At 39.3% G+C, this 20,392-nt stretch overlaps 1 protein-coding gene across 5 annotated transcripts in view; it reads right to left on the bottom strand.

Annotated features, from left to right (window-relative positions):
• HECW2 (HECT, C2 and WW domain containing E3 ubiquitin protein ligase 2) overlaps positions 1–20,392 on the bottom strand; it is a 350,566-nt gene that overhangs the window by 2,124 nt on the left and 328,050 nt on the right. For 4 of the 5 annotated variants that reach the window (XM_054566699.1, XM_054566700.1, XM_054566698.1 and 1 more), the window contains 4 exons: positions 19,436–19,582; positions 18,662–18,776; positions 15,765–15,850; positions 14,639–14,751 (listed from right to left, as the gene is read on the bottom strand). In XM_054566699.1, the coding sequence (XP_054422674.1) occupies positions 14,639–14,751; positions 15,765–15,850; positions 18,662–18,776; positions 19,436–19,582 (461 nt within the window). The remainder of the gene's footprint in view (positions 1–14,638; positions 14,752–15,764; positions 15,851–18,661; positions 18,777–19,435; positions 19,583–20,392) is intronic. The other variant, XM_054566702.1, reaches the window with a different exon arrangement.

Below are 20,392 nucleotides of genomic sequence, written 5' to 3'. Positions count from 1 at the left end.
TGCAAACAGAGGAAGCATATGTAGTTTAGAATGCTTAGAGGAAAATGAGGTCGCTTGTTCTTTGTGTGTATATGTGTGGATGCTTCTCTTTTATATTCAGTTTGGTTATCAAATTTCACACTCCTTTTGGAGAAAACTTTGAAAACATTTTGACTTCATAATTCAGAATTGAAAAAAAAAATCAGAATTGAATTTCTCTTAGGGAAATGGAATGTTTAAAAACATATATTTTTGCCCTGACTGGTGTAGCTTAGCTGGTTGGGCATCGACCTGCAAAGCAAAAGGTCACCATTTTGATTCTTGGACAGGGCACATGCCTGGGTTGCAATCGATGTTTCTCTCCCTCCCTTCCCCTCTCTTAAAAAATAAATAAAATCTTTTTTAAAATCTTTAAAAAAATATATTCTTCATATTTTCACAACTTAAAATCCATATTTCATACATATTACTATTTGTTTACTTGTCTAAGAATTACAAACACAAGTTTCCTTTTTTGATTCTCGTTTGCCATTACTTTCTTTTTCAGACATGAATATAAGCTCTTACAAAGCAATTCATTTCCAGAATTGACATTTGCATGGATGTCTCTCAGAAAACCTAACGTTGCAAACTGTGTCATTTTGTCGGGCAGGGAAGGGCACTCAGTGTCCCTGAAGCCCTGCCTCATGGCGCAGGTTCTCGGGAAAGGCCCTGGCTGGACTTCCCTGTCAAAGTTGGTACACCATTGTTACCTCTTTCAATCCTGTGCTACATTATGTTTTCTCCTAAATCACAATGCAAAATAATAGCCGTTGAAATCATTATATTAAGTACTCTTTTTCAGAAATACTCCCGTTTCGCCAAGAGGAAAAAAATGCTTTCCTGTTATTTGCACCTGAATCACAATTAAAAAAAAAACAAACTGAGCATCTTCAAATAGTACATCTTGTCAGGAAGTAAACCTATGCTTTTGACATGGGATAGGGAGCATTTTATTATGAATGTACAACAGCTTGTTGTGGGAGCTAAACTTTGACTTAAAAAAATGCTCCTGAATTAATATGGAATTTTAAGAGCTATGATTATTAATGAACTATTTTTACAAAGTTACATGTTTAAATGTTCTTATTCATAACTTTTACACTTATGAAATAAGTGTAATTATGTTCCTAGATGCAGTGTAGTGTAGGGGTGGGACGGTCAGAGGTTTGGAGTTAGACAGACTCAGGTTTGAGTTGTAGCTCTTACCAGCCAGCTGCATGATTTGGAGTGAGTTATGAAAACTCTCTGAGACTCAATTTCTCTCCAATAAAAAGAGAATAATATAATTTGTCTCAGAAAGATATGAGGATTAAATGAAATGATAGAAAATGTTTAATATAATGCCTGGGTCAAAGTGTTTGACCAATTAATTAATAGGAGATGTATTGTTAGCTACAATACATTTCCTTACCATTAAAAAGATTTACTCTAATTGCCTTCATTAAATTGCCAAGAGATTATCATGATTCATGGAAATTATGAGATAAAGAGGTAATAAGCCAGATGTGTGGCCACATGGCTTATTAGAAACAGGGATGTGAAGGGCTCTGCGGCGAGAACACCAGTCTTAGGACATGGCAATGGCACTGGCTCAGAGTTTACGGTCTTGTTAGTACAAACTCTGAGACATATTGAGGGGAAATCATCTAATTAACATTTTCAGCCAAGCACCTTTCTTTGGTATAATGAACCATTTGAGAATTGCATTTAATATCATTCTTATTATGCCTCTTTACAGTAGAATCTCAACGTTTCATTTTTTCAAAAATTGAACTAGCATACTAAAAGACAATTTTATTTATCTTGTATGAATCAAATATTAAATGAAGACTTTATCTTTGTTCTAGAGAGAGAAGAAGAAGAAGCTGGGAAGTATATTTTGACTATAATTATATTCCATACTTTGTGTGTTTAGACATATTACATTCTTTATCCCATTAGAATAAAAGATGGTACTTCTTCTAAATACAATTAAAATTTTTTTCTTTGGTTTTTAACAAGGCTGAACATCTTTCCCCAAGTCAACTTGCTTGTAGCATTTCCTGTTTTGTGATCTAAACGTTCACCTTCCTTTTATTTTTTATTGTGATAAAATATGCAGCACATAAAATTCGTCACAGTAACCATTTTCAAGTGCACAGCTCTGTGGCATCCCGCATGGTCACACCGCTCCGCACCCATCTCCAGCACCCATCTCCAGGACTTTTCATCTCTCCAAACTGAAACTCTGCACCCGTTGAGCCCTAATGCCCATCCTTGCAATCACCATTCTGTCTTCCGTCTCTATGAATTTGAGCACTCTTGGTACTTCATGTGAGTGGAATCATACAGTGTTTGTCTCTCTTGACTGGCTTATTTCATTTAGCATACGTTTTGCAGGTCCATGTTGTATCATGGGTCAGAATGTCCTTTCTTTTTAAGGCCTAGTAGTAATCCATTACACCACAGTCTTTTCTTCACACATTAATGGACATTTGGGTTCTTTCTTTCTTTCTTTTTTTTCTTTTCTTTTTTTTGGCTATTGTAAAAAATGCTATCATGAACACTAGTACAAATCCCTGATTTCAGGGATTTTGTATACTCCTGGTACTGAATTGTTAGATCATATGGTAATTCTATTTTTAATTTTTTAAGGAGCTGCCATACTGTTTTCCATAGTGGCTGCACCATTTGACATTCCCACCAGCACTGCACAAGGGCTCCAATTATTCTATATCCTCACCAACACTTATTACTATTTTTTATTTTGATACTAGCCATCCTTATGTATGTCCACTTATTGTTTGAAGCTTTAGGATTTCTTATTGATTTGTATGAATGCTACAAAATGAAGAGATTAACTCTTGTATTATCTCCTGCTAATCTCTTCCAGCCTGTTCACTTTTTTATTTAGTATGCATTTTATTTACAGAACAATATTAGTCTGGTTGCTATCTATTTCTGAATATGTTGTCTTCCTCTCTTCAGTGCGTTGCTATGATTAGAAATCATGTTGAAAAGGTGATCTCCATTGTTTATACCTAATAGAAGGTCTTTTGTTGTCTTTTTTTTTTTTCTTTTGGTAGTGCTGGTGTATCAAAGAATGCGATAGCTCAACTTTGGGGAGAATTTTTCAAAGAGTACCTTCTATATAGTTGTAATCTTGAATCACACAGTGGTACATGTGAATTCATTTTTGTGAAATGAATAATATTGGGTGAACTAGGAAATAAAAGTAATTCAAAATGACTCTAGTTCTAGGTAAGCAATAATCCCTAATTAATGTTTTATTCGCTTAGGCCAGAATGTGACTGCCAGTGAATGTATCTATCACACCTCAGTAAAGCCTGTCCCTTCCCTCTTGACCACCAAATACTTTCCCTTAACTAAAGGTTAATTTTAGATAATCAAGAATTAACAAAATGGTCACATACATGGGAACAAAAATTCATAATGAGTAATGTCTGAAGTCCCCAATTAACTTGAACATAGTTAGACTGAATATCAAATATTAATTCATTGTGGTCTTGTGGTAGGCAGAATTCTAAGACGATCCACCATGACCCATGCCTTTATATAATCCCCACCTCCAGACTGTGAGCAGGACTTATAACTCACTTACAACCAATGGAAAACAGCAAAGTTGAAAAAACAATGCAAATATTATTGAAGCCCATAATCAGTTGATATTTAACTTAATCCAAAGGGTGATTATTCTGTGTACATCTGACCTAATTAGGTGAGACCTTTAAACGAACATCTAGAGGTCAGAGACTCACTGCTGTTCTGTCTGACGAAGCTGCCATGAATCCAACAACTGCAAGAAGTAGATTTTGCCAACAACCTGAGTGAGCTTGGAAGCAGGTCGTTCCCTAGTTGATCCTCCAGAGGATAATGTTGTCCAGCTGACACCTGGATTTCAGCCTTGTGAGACACTGAGCAAAAGACCCAGTTAAGCCATACCTGGACTTCTGACCCACAGAAACAGTGCTATAATAATTGCGTGCTCTTTTAAACTAAGTTTATGGTAATCTGTGGTGATGCAGCAATAGAAGCTCTTACAGGCCTCAAGGTTCAGGTCCAAGAAAAAGTGGCAAGGGTCATAAAGATGATATAATACAATCACCCACTATCAAGGGCAGGTGGGGAGATAAAGCTGGGTATAAACAGCTGTCTTTTTATTTTCCCAGGTTTCTGAGCACAGAAACAGGAATTCTGCATGTCTCTTTGCAGTTTCAGTATTATTTTTGTAGACACTAAAGTATCTCGTCCAATGAATCCATAAGCCTGGGTACTCTTTTCTCTAGAGATTCAGTTCTCAACACCAAGGACTGGACAACCTTTCTTGATCCTCCTCAGTCATGACACAATCATTACTGATCCACAATCTAAGGCAATCACTGCTTCCTAATTTACATCTGGTTGTGTAACATATGGTTACCATAACAGAAATTTCCTTCTGAATAAACTGAACGGCTCTTCTGAAAAATGTTTCAGGAGGATGCACAAAGTACATATTGTAAAGTGGGAAACTGTGCAGAAAGATTATATGGTTTTTCCAAAGTCAAAGCTGAGTCAGTGGCCAAATCAAGAACAGGACCTCAACCTTGGGTTCCTAGGGGAAGTCCAACATTAAACTGAAAGCAGGGAGACTAATGCTCATCAAATCAGTTCTTTTGCTTTTGGAAGCCTGGCTGTTAACTTCACCCCATCCCTGACGGTGAACTGCTAGCCTTCAACATCCTACCAGGCTACATATGTTTTGGGGACAGGAATTAGCAAATCAAGCTTTGAATATTTTTTAAATTAAATGATTCCATCACAAGATGCAATAGCTCTGGGGACAATGGTCTAAATTGGGTCAATCCAAAAAACCCTGGGAGATACCCGGGGGTTTTTAAGTGCTTAGCTCTATCTCGGGATCCCCAGAAAACAAAAATACTCAGAGTGATCAGAATCACCAATAAGCTTGTTTACAATGGAGATTTTTGGCTGCACCTCCTGAGATTCTAATTCAGAAGGTTTGGTATGGGCCTAGGGTTCTGCCTTTTAATAATCACTCCACGTGAGTCTGATGCAGGTGGTCTCCACTACTGGAGAGGCATCAAGTGGCTTAGAAATCAGATATCTATGCTGGCTATCCACACCAGCATTTTCTGTGCTTGCAAAAATTTCAAAACTCTTTATAAACAAGACAGCATTGCTAATAGGGAAATTGAGGAATAGTGCGGTTAAGTAAATTGCCCAATATTTACCATCGACTTTCTGTATGAGCCAAAAACAGGAAAAGAAAAAAAAAAAAAGGAAAACAAAATACAATCCTCTGAGGCTTTTCACACCCCCTCTCCCGCCCCATTCCATGTCCTAAGAAAACTCCAGCAGAAAATAACAGGAGGGCCCTTGGACTATGTTGATATTGGCAGCAAAAGCACATCCAGTTATTCAGTCTCCACAAAAGAACATTTTTCAAATCTTTCAAAGCCAGCCACACTAAGGCTATAATGAGTTTACCTCATTTTGATCTATGCAGCCAGAACCACTCAAGGAGGGCAGGTCTGAACCCGTCTTTGGGAAATCATGCTGGCATCAATATAAAGAAGATTTAAAAGCCCCCCAGACATCTGGTCTGACTTAATAGATCTCTTGGTGCTTTCTGGATTCTTGAAATGTTAACCAGGAGGTCACATTCTTACCCCCTCTTCATTCCTATAGATAGACAAGTCAATTATCCAAATCCAGTGAGCCAAAGTATCACAATTACATCCAAATTTTCATAGACTGAGTCACTGATTAATGTATTTCTCTGTGTGTGTGTGTGTGTGTGTGTGTCCTTATTCACTAATTTGGCTCCATTTTTCCAGAATTGATTTTGGGTAGCTTATAAGGACTCAAAACATAAGACAAAGAAAAAATTATAATCAGGATTTTAAATTGAGGGAGAGAGAAAAGGAGAAAGCCATGGGCCTCATTTTATCTAGTAAATGCAGTCCTAGAAACACAATGTATTTGAATCTAATAAATCCTTTATATTTGCATTATAATTTAGAAAATATTTTGTCAATACCCTCTCTTTCTCAGTTGTCAGTGGTGCATAATTCTTCAGATTTCAGTTTCCTTACTCCTATTCCCGCCTCTTCATCAAGTAATTAAAAGCATTCTGGAAAGTTCCTAAGAGATCTTGGAACATACCCCTTTATAATGTCAAGATTTCTTTGGAAATGCAAGGATCCCTGACCTAACTGACCTGCCAGGTTCCCACGTTGCACATCTCTTTTACCACAGGCTTCCCCCTAAGAGCATCAGGAGAGCCTGCAGCTCGAGCTGGCAGGGCGTGCCATCCAACAGAGCGGGGCCAGCCCGGAGCGGGGCTGTGGAGGACGCACAGAGGGGCTTACTTCGGGCTCTTGAGAGCCTCCCACTTCAGGGCCCAATGAGTGTGCAGGCAGCACCCAAGCCCTTTTACCTGTAGAACCTCTTTTATCATTTTCCCCCTTGAGGAGTTCATACTTTGAAAGCTTGTCATTCCCATACAAAATACCCCGATGAATAAAAGTTAATTTTTCAATTGGCATTACATTTCATTTACTCCTTCAGTAATTGAATGAACAAATAACTGAGCTCATACTGCATGCCATGCATTGAGCTGTCCCCTGGTAAATGAGAATGGATACTAGTCTGGTTCCTGCCTACAAGGAGTTTATACTCAGGCAGCAAAATATACAGGCAAGCTCTGCCTGAGTTGCTCAGTTGGTTGGAGCATCATCCCATACACCAAAAAGGTTGTGGGTTCTATCCCAGTCAGGAAACATACTTAGTCTTAGTTTGTGGGTATTCACCCCGACCTATAGGAAGCAACCAATCCATGTTTCTCTCTCTCTCTTTCTCCTCCCCCTCCTTCTCTCTCTTTAAAACCAATAAACATATCCTTGGGTAAGGATATATATATATATATATATACACACACCAATGTGTATATATACACCTGTGTATGTATATATACAGACAAATGTGTGTATATATGGGGGGACCAAAAAAAACTGGAATTATCTTCTGCAGAGCAGGCCCCTTGTAGTACAGACTTCCCCTGCTAGGTAAGTGTTCTAGGAATCCATTTGTATCAATGTACCAGCTAGTGCTGTTGTGAGAGGCTCCATTTGGCCTCAGTGAATATTTTTTGAAGACTCTTTGGACGCGTTTGCCCATTTCATGATGGGTGATTTACGAGTGCACCTGCCCACACTGCGCTGAGTGTACAGCAATTTTTGACCAAAAGTGGCACGACCCCATGCCCCACCGTCCCCATTCACCCAATCTCATCCTGAGAGACTGTTTTTGTTTCCCCAGATGAAAAAGTCCTCACAGGGTAACATTTTGCTGATGTGGAAGAGGTGAAACAAAAAAATGGCAGAAGCACTAGAAGGCCTCAAAATCAATGAGTTCAGAAACTGTTCTGAGCAATGGAAAAAATATCTCGATAGATGTGTTGCATCAAATGGAGAGTACTTTGAAGGTGAATGAAGTTTAGACATGTAAGGATAAATACACAATTTTTTATAAACAAATCCCAGTTTTGGAGGGTCTTTCCTCATATACACACAGACAAATAGGACCCCCTAACTGTTGTGCAGTCTGAGCTCTGTACTCAGGGATCTGGCTGCTGTGAGCAGGCACTGAACCCCCGCCTACCTTAGCCTCTGCTCACCAAACCAGGAGCCCTGCCTAGCTCAGGGCTACACTTCTCCAGAAGACTACTAGATACCTTTGTTTAATTAACCCAAAAGATTCATATGGGCCCAGCACACAAACAATTATAATACAATGAGTTACAGTCTGCTTTGCAGAGTCTGGAAAGGCTTTATAGAGGACACTATGCCAAGCTTTGAAGGATTTGTAGGTGTGTAGGATTTTTCTGGATCAACAAGGAGAAGAATGTTCCCAGCACACTAACCGGAAGTGTGAGGAAGCATTACATCATCGGGAAACCTGAGAAGTACAAGAGCTTGAGTGGCAGGACAGGAGCCGAGGCCGGACCTGAAGCCAGATGAGGAGGCAGGGCCACATCAGGAAGTGAAGGGTGTTCATGCAAAGACCTTTTCCATTTATCCCACAAATGAAAGGAAGCTAGTGACTGGGTATGGAGAGTGACATGGCAGAGGGGCCATTTAAGGGGTAGATGATGAATTCAGAGATTGTAATCAGCATGAGAAATCCAAAGTTACCAATTACACAGTGATAACGTTCAATTAAAGTAATCTAGTGATTATTTGGTTAGCCTAAGGAGATTTATTAACACAAATAAAGGTATAACTTCTGTTATGACTTTTAAATATTCATAATTTCCCTCCTATCCCCATTAACACTTTCTTTGACCGTGAGATTTAGAGCAGGACTTCCTGCTGGGACTCGTTCACAAATATCTGTAGAACCCACGATGGCACAGCACAACCCTGAGCCTCCCCAGGTGTTCAGTAAATGTGAATCAACGAAAAGGAATTCTGGGGCAGTTACTACCCCCACTAATTTGTCATATACCATCTGGTGGTAATGATGTTGGTTATCTGTTCATTTAAATCTTGTGTTTCCCTCTCTGCGGTCCGCATGGACAGTGATCAACACATAGTAAGTGTGTGATGAGTATCTAAAGGCTTGTTAGAGCCTTTAATAATTCTAGTTAGAACTAATGTCTTATTTTAAGGTCTTCTTAGGTCACCTTGGGTAAAATGCACCTGGGTGTATAAATAGAGTGTGGAGTGTTCCCACAGTGGGAATGCCTGCAATCCAGGGATAACTGGGATAAGAAGCTATTCATTATAAGCAGGTAACTTCTTCACCTGTGGTTGGCCCTGGGAAAAGATGAAGAGTGCATACTTTTTAAATGTAAGAAATTCAAGCCAATAGAAGAAACCCCAGTAAGGAATTGTTCCAGGATGAGAACTCTAGAAAGTTCAAACGAAATAGAAATATCATTCCTTGCACATCCAAAGGCTGTGAAATACCCTGCCAGCTCTGAAGGCAAGGCATTAGGGAACAACAATAATAAGGGTTAAACTTTTGAATGATGCATTAGGCATCATTTTAAGCACTTTGCATGTGTTATCTCATTTACTCTTCAAAATAAATTTGTAATGCAATTACCAGTACTTATCCCAATTGTTCAGATGAGGATAGAGATACAAAAGGGACTTTGGCATATTTTTGTACGCAGTGCTGCAGTCGCCTCCAGTTTAAGAATTCAATGATTTAAGAAAAATAATATTCATGGAGTACCAATTATGTGCTAGGCCTCAGTACTGGGGGCAAAGACACATTCAATTCACACAGGCATTGTTCCCATAGGGTTATGTTCTAGAGGGGGCAATAGATCATCAACACGTAAGCCAATAACTAAATCCAATGACTGAATTGGGATAAGTCCTATGAAGGAAATAAGGTGTGACACAGTGACAGGTGCACTTGGGGCAGAAGCCCAGAGGACCTTTCTGAGCAGATCACATGTGAGCTGAGACCTTGGCGATAGGAAAGAGTCAGCCAGGTAAACAACCAGCAGGAAAGACTTGACGTATCGAGCTCCAGAGTCTTGAAGCAGAATTGAGCTTGCCACGTTGAAGAACAGCAGGACAGAGGCTGGTGGCCGTGGCAGGTGGAGGGAGAGTATGTTTATTGAGGTTGGAGTGATAGGCCAGACCAGGCCACCTACCAGGCAGTCTTTACCAGGGAGTCTGGGTTTCACTCTCAGCCACTGGGAGGTATAAGCAGGGGAGGGGGTGTTTTTGAGATTTCAGATCACTCTGGTTGCTGAGTGCAGACTGACCTACAGAATGTACGGACAGAAGCAGTTTAGCCAGCAGGCTGCTGCCGTGGCCCCGGTGAGAGGTGCTGATGAGTGGACTAGGGTGGTGGGAAGAGATGCACCCAAACTAGTTTTTGCTCTTGAGACCAAGGAAAGGGTTATAAACATTCCTTAAGAGCTTAATGTTTTTCACTCACAAATACACACTTTACAACGTGACTTGTAAAACAGCTCCCAAGCACCATTAGTCATTTTGACTTGGACTGTCCTATTCTCTGTTGCTTGCAGCAATTAAAATTTCTTTCATTCCATCACATAACCACAAATTAGTCCAGTAGTTCTACTTTTTACATTAATGACACAAGAGTCCCTTTTTAGACACAAGATATTTTTGTGATCATTTTACCCACTTCCCAAAGTAAAGGCTAATCCAAATGGTACAGCACACATTCAAGCATTTTTAACAAGGTACTATTACTAGACATCCCTGATATATTTTTGCCAGCACATACTGATTCAATGGTTGAATAAAGTAAAAACCTAAAATATTCTTGTCAGATAGTAAGAACTAGATGAGACGGAAGAGGGGAAAAGAGTTGAAGAGAACTTTATATCAGAGATTAAACTATGGAGCAGACTATACATGCTGCTCTTCTGCCAATTTCCTGAGACTACAAGGCACCTCAGCTGACCAGTGGAGGGCGGGGGTGGGGGGGGCTGGGGCAACCAAGGGGATTGCCTCAAGGCAAATACAGAAAAGATGGGGCACCAAGGGACCTTCCAGTGCCTGCCTCTTGTGCTGAAATAGTTTTTAATTAAAGAAAGTGTCACTATATTACAGAACTCCTCAGTTATTTTTCTATTTCCTAGCTGATAGTTCACTTTGACAGTAGACGATGCTCTCTGCACTGAGGAGGAAAAAAACTGAATTATTGATGACATTGTAGAGCAATATTTAATGACATGGAAAGATGTTCATGATTAGTTATATTTGGTAAACAAGAAGAGGTTACAAACAGTATATTTTTGTTTTTAAAAGTGGATGTGTGTATAGAAATGAGTGAAAACATACACTCCAAAATGTTTAAAGGTTATATATATAATCCACTTTTAACATCTTGGCATTTTCTGTGGACAGCTTACTTCTCATAAGAATAAAAAGCAGAGTTTTAAAAATAAAAAAGTTGTCTTTTTCTCTTTAAAAAATAACTTTATCTTTTTAAGTTCTATTCCCTAGAAAAACCATCTCCCTGCGATACTCATTTCATAATTACTCTCGCTTCTTATTTCTTAATTTGGGTCAGCATTTCATTCATAATACTCTCCAGACAGAGTCATTTAGGAAAGTTCAGGCTTCCCCCCTTGGCAGAACCAACATGGTGTTTAAAAGAATATCATGACTGAAGCTCTCCAGCTCTTCTGTTATTTTACTTGGCAAGAACCTCAGAGATGAGCATATAAAGTCTATACCACGCTGGGAGAGAGGGTTTGCCCTGCATTTTCCAGGCTGGCATGTTAGCAGCCTGTTTTTCAGGATGTTTAAGAGCAATTGCCATAAAGTGAATTTACTGTCTCATAAGTCCATGAAATCACTGGGGACAGGAAATCTACACAAATGCAAAATATACTGCTAACTACCAACTACGAAAGAGAGGAAGCGCAGTGATGTGTTCAGGCCTTAAGCCTCTATGGAGACACTCGTCTGCCTCTATCATTATTTATCATCTGGGGCCCTAGTTACTTTATTACCACAAGAGAGAGAAAAGAACCATTGACTCGACTTGTACTGGCTTCCATGGCAACCCATATATACTTTTACACTTCTTGGCCCACAGGGTGAGTAGTGCTGTATTCACTGCAACCTCAAAGTGAGACTAGGACATCTGAGAAAAGATGAGACTCACATGTGCTCGCTTGAAAGGTTGACTGGCCCTGAAGCCTCCATGTTTAGGAAGACTAAGAGGTGCTCGGTTTGCCAGAACTGCTTGCCCTCATCCAGCATTTCCAGGCACAGCCCCCCATCCCTGACCTGAGAGGACTGATGTCAGACTTTTTAGAGAATTGATTTTTTAAGTAAGGAGGACACACATCCATTTCGTCTCCAGCGTGTACAATGGTACATTTTAAATAAACACCATCTCGCTAATAAGTAAAACAAATAGGGAGGACCAGTTTCACAGAAACCAGCTCTTCAGTTCTGCAACTTAAACCTACCAGGAAGCTGTTCTGATGGAAGGAGAAATGGACTCAGCCATATAAGACAATCTTTTTACATTAGAGCAAATCTTACAGATCTCTTTCACACCTAAGTGACAAGCCACCTGTCATGAAGGGTGATGAAAATGTCATCAGTGAAGAAATCATTTCTGATAGAGAGGTTCTTCTTTTTATTGTTTTTCATCAAATATACTTTTTCTATGGAGCACATCTGAATAGTTATTAGCAGTATGGTAGCTTATAGAAGATCTAGGATAAAAGGTTAAATGATTAAAAAAAAACAACCAACCTTACTATCCCTGAGGACTGCCATACATAATATCTCACTCCTCACAAGTACTCTTTGAGCACAGGATCCCAGAGCCAGTGCATCATAGGGCTTAGATCAGCAGTCATGCCTGTTAAACTAGGTTATGTAAGTAGACTAATGGGAAGTAGAAGAGCCAAGTAGCTCTTTCTGCCTATCAGACCTGAAAAGTTAGGGCTTGTTATAGACATATGGACACAGACTGCTTTCCTGAGGTGCCTTATGTCATCTTTATTTATGCCGCTTTATAATCTGGGTTAAACTAAGAATCTAGAAGCAGCCTTAGGTCATAGTAAAGAAAGGAAGAAACAACACGCCTGTTGCCCAACTGTGTGTATGCAATACTAACTGAAGAACACCACTGTTTTTCATGAGTCAGCACATGAACTTCCTGGAGCTCCTGGGGAAGTAGAAAGGTAAATCCAGCCGACCCCCAAGATTATTCCATAATCTGTTGGTGTTACTTCTTGCTCAGCCAAATCTAATATACTATCTCCTTACTGGCCTTTTAAAGGCAAGGAAACTGGGGTCCAGAAATGAGGAGATCTTCTAGGTCCCAGGGTCAGCTGGTGGCAGAGGCAGGACTAGAACCCAGGTCTTCTACCTCCCAACCCTGTGCTCTTTCCAGTATGCTACTGCCTGACATATATTGTAAATCATCGTTACAGAAATCATAATGGTAGCCATTAGCCACTAACTGGATACTTATTTGGGGCCAGGATCAGCAGTAAATGTTTTAGATGAATGATTTAATTTAATACTCAGTATTATCAACCGACAAGGAAGATGAGGAAACCAAAGCTCAGAAAGAGTAAGCAACTTCTCCAAGACACCCCTGCAGGTAAGAACAGGACTAGAATAAAACCCAGTCTCTCTGAAGCTGAACTTTCATGTCTATACCAAACTGCCTCTCTCTGCTCATCAGGTTTGGTGAAAATTGCCGTGATTAACTGTGAACAACTGATCTGTTTCTTGTGACAGTTTGTTCCATCTGCTTTACAAAAGTAAATCTCAAAAACAGATTTTAAGAGAAAGGGACACAATCGGTCTGCCCTTCCCTGCCTCCTTGGTCTCATGCCTGAGTTTCTCCAAAAGGTGAATGAAAGGCCCAGCTCAGACAGTGTAAATCAGCTCTAGAGACACAAATATGAGTTCACAGGGGGAAAGAACCCGATTCAGGCACAAATAAAATAGAAGAGTTCTTTGCATAATGAAATTACAGCCTGCCACGTCTGGAACACCAGGCACACCCGGTGATGCTTAGGAGTTTGAGCGCACTGCCTCCGCTCAGGGGTTGAGGCGCCCCGGAGCTGACGGAGGAGGCGCGGCCCGCCCTGAGCCGCACCAGTCACCGCCCCCTGCGTCTCTGTGTTCAGCACTCCTTTTCTCCTGCCTTGACGCTTAGGACAGAATTCCCCAAAACCGGTGTTTTGCAGTTGGTAAGAAGAAAGTCTTGTTAACAGGTTTCATAAAGTCATTTGTATTCAAGGAAACTCCGAACGACATAAATAGGGAAGATCCTTTAACCTTTCCAAATTGCAGTTTTATTAGTATAAAATGAGAGGCAATCCGAAGTCCTTTTTACCTCAAAAATTCTACATTACTACTGCTGATTGGAGAAAGGAATTCTAAAACCAACTCTTCTCCATTCTGCTTTTGTTCATTCGCTCCCTCCTTTTCTTTTGCTCCAGCTCCAGTTATCTTCATTCAACCCCAAACACTTTTTATTCATAAATATGACCCTACCTTTAAGGTTGTAAGGTAAGAATCTTACATATATTAGTAGCAACAGTAAAGCAATTTTTTTTCCACTCCATGAACATGTGTCATCTTGTTAGGAATGAGAATGCAATGTGCAGAGCATTCCCACGGAATTAAGGCATGTCTGATAGAAGCCAAAGAGGTATACAGCATATTTGCATGATTTAATATTCTTTAGAAACCACAATGGTAATTTGTAGTGAAGGGATTCTAAATAGTTATTAATAAGAATTTAAAATTAGAGTTTCTGGAAATATCCACATTAGAGCCACATCACAAGAAACCACAGTAAGATGACCAAAGTTGCTTTGCTAAAGCTAACAAATGCTTTGGTGTTGTTGAATTCTGTATGTTAAGATATGTTTGCATGTCTGTTAGTTATGACCAGGAAGATCTTTTTTTCATCATTTAGAAAGGTGTATCAGCAAGTGAAATAAACTTACTCTAAAAGCTTTTTCCACTCTCCCAAACTTTTAACAAAAATCCCTAATTAATATACATAAATTCCAGGTCTTTCCTAGAACAGTGTAATGACAGTGAAGAAATACTGTTTTCCATTTTACCTGGGAAGTGCGGTGATTTTTCCCCATTTTTCCACACAGAATCTTCTTGGGCCATTACTTCCTCGAAGAGAAGCAAATCCTTCATAGGGAATGCTGGATGTGCCTGTAACAAACTGCCAACCCGAGAGAACAGGAGAAGGTGAAGCTGAGAGGCTGGCTGCTCAGAAGGGCATGGCACCAGTCACATGCATAGCTCCTGGGAGAGCAGCATGCTGCTCGCTGCGGGGAAAGCTTGGAAGACGGATCTTTATAGTCATGGAACATAACATGAGAATTCTGACAAAGAACCAGGGAAGGACAGGATGTTATAAAGGGAAAGGGGATGTGGAAGGTTAGAGAAGATAAAGCATCTTGTACAACTGACCAGCTCGGAACTTTAAACCAGCTATAGTTCCCATTACAGATTAATAAATGGGTGTATCGATTAATCTACGTCTAGTTAGCATCAGGCCCTGATCAAGCCATGTCGAATTTAAAAAAAAGAAAAAAGAAAGGGCAATGACAGAAAAAAAAAATTCTGGGCCTGAAAATTTGAGGGCCAGATCCTTGATCCACAGGAGCTAAGAACCTGTCTACTTGCAAGGCTCTCTCTGGGCATCCAGAAGCCTTCCTCATGTCTGATCTTTTTTAGCTGCAACCAAACAGCAATTTCCCTGTGTAAGTACAAACACCACAAGAAAATGAGTGTTTTTCCAGTGTTCTTGAACTTCATTGTTAACTCAAATTTGTTGAAAGTTAGATGGAGAAAAAGAAAAGACTCTTTATCAAGTAACTGGGTCACTTCTTAAGGGATGAATGAAGATCATCTGTTGCTAAGGATGTTGGCCTGCAGAGTACCCAGGCACCTCTTTCTGAAAGGGCCAAACTGCCCTGAAGGCAGATGTTGTTCCTGGGATTCTTGGACTGGAGCTGGTACTTCCTCACAACACTAATGAAATGTGTGGACTTGGTTGGGGATGATCTGCATAGTGATGGAGTCAAAGAACCGTGCAATCTGAAGGCGTATCTCACATTTGCACATAAACATGAAGTGTTATTTATTGGGTATACTTAACAATTATTAAAACATGCAATTCCAACAATAATTATATTAATGCATTAAAAAGATTAACTAATGGCATCTTACCTGTAACAACCTTAGTCGTTGTTCATTGTTGAATCTTTCCACTGCAGCCCAGAACCACCGAATTACAATATGATTGTCATGATATCCTATTGAACCAATCACAAAAGCCCATATTACTTTGACTTTTCTATCTTAAGCCACCATGACACACTGACAAAAGACCCCCAGACATAGATCATCATCTTGGATTCTTTAAAGGTTGTTTATAATTTAAGACTAAGGAATAACACTGTAATTATGATTGTATGAGTGTGGAAAATCAAATAAAAACAACACTAAGTGAAACCAAGAGGCCTCTGTTTCCTTTTAGCAGTCACTAAATAAAGCTAGTGGACAGGAAAACAACAAGTGAGTTATTTCAACCATATCACTTCTGAAAAATATAATTGCTCTTATTAAAAATGCTAACTCTTTTGGTCATTCATTGAGGAAATAATTTTTGTATATCACCATGCCAAGCACTGTACTAAATTTGGGAGTAGAGTGGCAAAGAAAACAGACCCTCACTGGGCTTCTGGTAAAAGAGAGACACATTAATCAAATAATTATACAAATTAATACATAATTGCAAACTTTTAAACTACTAATAATGTTCCTATTTTTAAATCAAATTTTTTATTAATAAAAAATTAAAAGCAATTCTACTACTTTAATTTCTTCAATTAATAAATCCCAAATAATCATCAACTTAAACATTACTTTTACTCCATACTTAGAATTTAGTAAAATGTTAAAAGTATCATTCCATGGGTGGATTAAGGAAGTAGTTGTGGATTCCAAACCTTTCAATGAAGAAAAATTAAGTTCACAGAGAAGACTGACAGAGATTAAGGTACAATTAGTGGTTCACACCAATTAACGGTCATACTCAATGAGCATAAAGCTACTCTAATTCTGAGTTAGAAGAAGTAAGCCCCAAATAGAAGGTGGGTAGAACAACTTTAACTTGAATTTTTCCTCACGTATCAGTGGCAGTAGGATTTCGGGGGCACCCTTCCTTACTGTTTACCATTAGATCAGTCAGGCTTAGTGACCTTGGAGAAGAAAGGGACCCAGGTGAAGGATGAGTGAAACTAGATTGGACATGGTGCTGTGCGGGCTCCATGTCCTCCCTTCGGCAAAGACTAGTTCTTTGGTGTTGAGCAAAGAGCTTTCTCATCTATAAAATAGTACATTGGCTCTTTATGGCTTTAATGTTTTCTGGACTTATGAACCGACCCATTTCTGCCTCTCTTCTACTCTTTGTGTCAACCCTTTTGGACAAGGAGAAGCAGAAGTGTCTCATTGTAGCCTCTGTAAGCAGCTGCCTCATGGACATATGGCAAGTGGCCAAGAGCCACCTCTTCTCTCAGTGCTAACTAGCTGTGTTCGCAAGGCCTGACAGCTGGGTGTCTTGTCCTTTCTTTGCCTTGCCTCCCAGAACTCTCCTCCCAAGGATTTCATTTGATAAGACTTCCAATAATCATAGAAATAGGTGCTTGATTAGTCAGATGCTGTGAATAAAAGTTTATGCTGTGTAAATACAAAAATGGCTGACGTGATTAATGTCATTGCTATTAGACTTCCCTAGGGTGGGGGAAATGAGCTAATAATGTTTATGATAAGATATAAATTATGTATACAGCACATTGGAGAAATTGTGTTCTAGTTAGTAAAAGTAATTTGGTTAATCAAGTTATAAAAACCAAAGCCATATATGGATTATATACATTGGGCCAACTGGAAGAGACTTCTTATAGCAATCAAACTTCAGAAAGAGCAGCAATAGAAACTGCAAGTGAGCATTGCCTGTGGGCAAGCAAAGGCGGCCCCCAGCTATGGTGATGAGCTGGGAGAGCCGAGCGCCGTGGGCAAAAGCAAAAGCAATTCGGCAAATATGGTTATGTCCTACTCCAAACTTTTAAAATCATTTTCTTTACGTCTCTGTTTCAATATACAGATAACGGGAGAACTGATCAGCACTCAAGTTATTCTGCTAAGTGGTCAATTCATGATTTGATGTTTGTAGCTTTCCCTCTCCAAGTTTAGAACTATTGCTAACCTCTTACATTCTGAGTTAAAAAACCAAAACCAAAACCAAAACTAAACAAAAACAACTGTTATTTGTCACAACTTTCCGAGGACTTTATAACACTGCAATAAATTTCAGAAGATGTATTTTTCTTTGCTTAAGATTATTTGCTTGAGATTATGAGATAAAACTTTAACTCTGGGTTACCATCAGGTCCCTTTCAAAGAATATTGATTCAGCAATCAAATTTAAATGGCTTTGGTCCCAATTACTAATTGAGAATTTGTGTTGATCTATACAAATGCCACTTGTAAAGCTTTCCAACTGGTGAAGTGTCCTACGGCAGTTTTTTAACCAGTTTCCTCTTTGGTTGAACTTAATGCTTGAATGTAGAAGGGCTTGTTCAATAAACTTCAATTTTAAGAACCATGTCTGCCTCCATTCATGTTTCAACTGTGAATTACCACTGCTAAGGAGCACAATTAAATGTAGAAAAACTGTTTGCTTATTAGGACGCGCAGAGGGCGTGCCTCTTCAAGTTTTAGAAGGAAGGTAGAGTATAGGTGGAGTTTGAGCTCCCTGGAGCTTTACTACCAACACCATAAAACAATTAATTAGTGTTCTTATAGTCACATTTCTTCACCAACAATTAAGCATTATGACATCCTTAGATGGTGTGTAAACAGTCCTTCCTCCACTTGACAGGTGAGGTAACTAGGAAAAGAAGGGAATGCACCCTGCCCAAGGTCTCAAAAGAGACCGGCATCAGACCAGCGATTGGAGGACCACTGTTTCTGCCTGTCCTGGATTCAGACCAGCATGCTGAACCATCTGTTTCCCTTTCACTTCAAAGTTAAAGTCCAGTCATCTACAAATCAAATGTCACCTCCTCTATATTCTGTGTTGTTCCTCCAATCACTTAGGTCTATTTCCGCTGTGCCCGCGATGACCAGTTCTAGTTCTCTTGCATCAAAAACAGATACCAGCCTGGCATCCACCACCTATGGAATAAAGAGGATACAGGGCATGGCTTAAGAACCTGGATAAATCCCAGCTATAATTAAGCATCGTCAGAAAAGGAGGGCACAAGGAGTTGGGGGAATACTACGGCGACACTCTGTGCAGGTACTTTAAAAACTCCAAAGCTCTCTACAAATATAAGATATTTTTAGTACAAGGTTGATGAGATTTTCCTCAACAGAATTTTTCTTTTATAATTGAGCACTGATTAATCCAGTTTGTTTTTCTCCTTTGAAAAAGAGGTAGTGCTTCTACAGAAAAAGTCATGTGGAGTACTTGTAACAACTATTCAGCCCCTCAGATACTATCATTTCACATACCAAGCAGGAGATTTGATGACCCATATCTATGCGTGAGTAAGACGCATGACCCAAATGTGATCAGTAATCATTAAATTGTCAAATGCTATCTGAATTCAGTCGGTTTTATTCCAATAATCTTTTATAATAGGACACTGAGATTTTTGTGTGTGTTCCTGAAACATACAGAAAAAAATTATTGGAGTTTTTAAATGGAAAGAGCACCAGTAAGTACAGCAAAATAAAAATGGAAATAGGGCACATATTTCAACTACAGTAAGATGGACCGTGGTGTTGTTGACATCAGACTGCAAAACCCCACCCCTGCTGATTGGCTGTACCTCGTAGAAGCCACGCACTAAGCTCTCCGTTTGTTGCACAACACCCCTCTCAATCCTCCACTTCACCATCCTCTCGATGTACTCCTTCTTGTTCTTCTCTGTGACTGGGATATTGGCACCCCCTGGCTTTAATTCTCGTTCGGTAATCTGGGATTAAAAAACAAGAGGATTGACAATAAGACAACACCCTTGAGGTTATAAGAACGCCGCTACCACAGGAAGGCCGTGAGGGGCCAGCGCGGAGCCCAGGCACACACCGAAGTTCAGTAAAAACTGGGCATCGAGCTGATATCTAAAAGCCTCGATGGGTAAAAAAATATATATTGCAAGTGCTGCAAGTTAAGTTTTTAAAATCCTGACTAAACAGATAAATGTTTTAAATGACAATAACTTGGCTCCAGACTCTGGCCCACTACTACTTTAATATTTGACAAAAACGTATTTTCATGAATTCCCTTAGGGTTCAGAGTCAACCACATATAGAAAGCCCCTACTTAATTAAGTAAAGATTTGCTTTAAGGACACAGAATTACATTCAACTTAATGTTAAACCGAGAACTTCTTTTCCAAAATGCGGAACTCAAAAAAGCAGCCAAATATTAATGTGTAAATAAAAATATTACTTACAAACTAGTATACAATTTCTGAAAGAAATCTTTTATGCAACCCTTCCATCAGATTTGTAAAAATCAACATGTTTTCAAAACTTCACCAAAATAGTTTACTCTCCCTCAGCTTCCAAAACAGTCAATTTCAGTTCTGAAATATGAACGAGAGTTAAATACAAATGCCAATTAAATAATTTAACATTCAATTCTGGGGTAGAATGGACTTTTAAAAACTCTATTTTACACAAGGCACATTCTAATATCTTATGTGGATATTTTAGTTGAAAATGAAGATTGCTTACAACATAAAAATAATTACCACAGTCTGTAAATGTGAACATCTTAATCT

This window comes from Pteronotus mesoamericanus, unplaced genomic scaffold (assembly GCF_021234165.1).
Source record: "Pteronotus mesoamericanus isolate MK-2021 breed Mesoamerican mustached bat unplaced genomic scaffold, CSHL_Meso_final contig_179, whole genome shotgun sequence".
Classification (NCBI taxonomy): Eukaryota; Metazoa; Chordata; class Mammalia; order Chiroptera; family Mormoopidae; genus Pteronotus; species Pteronotus mesoamericanus.
Note: the sequence above shows the minus strand (reverse complement) of the source record. Positions and strands in the feature narration are given on the sequence as shown.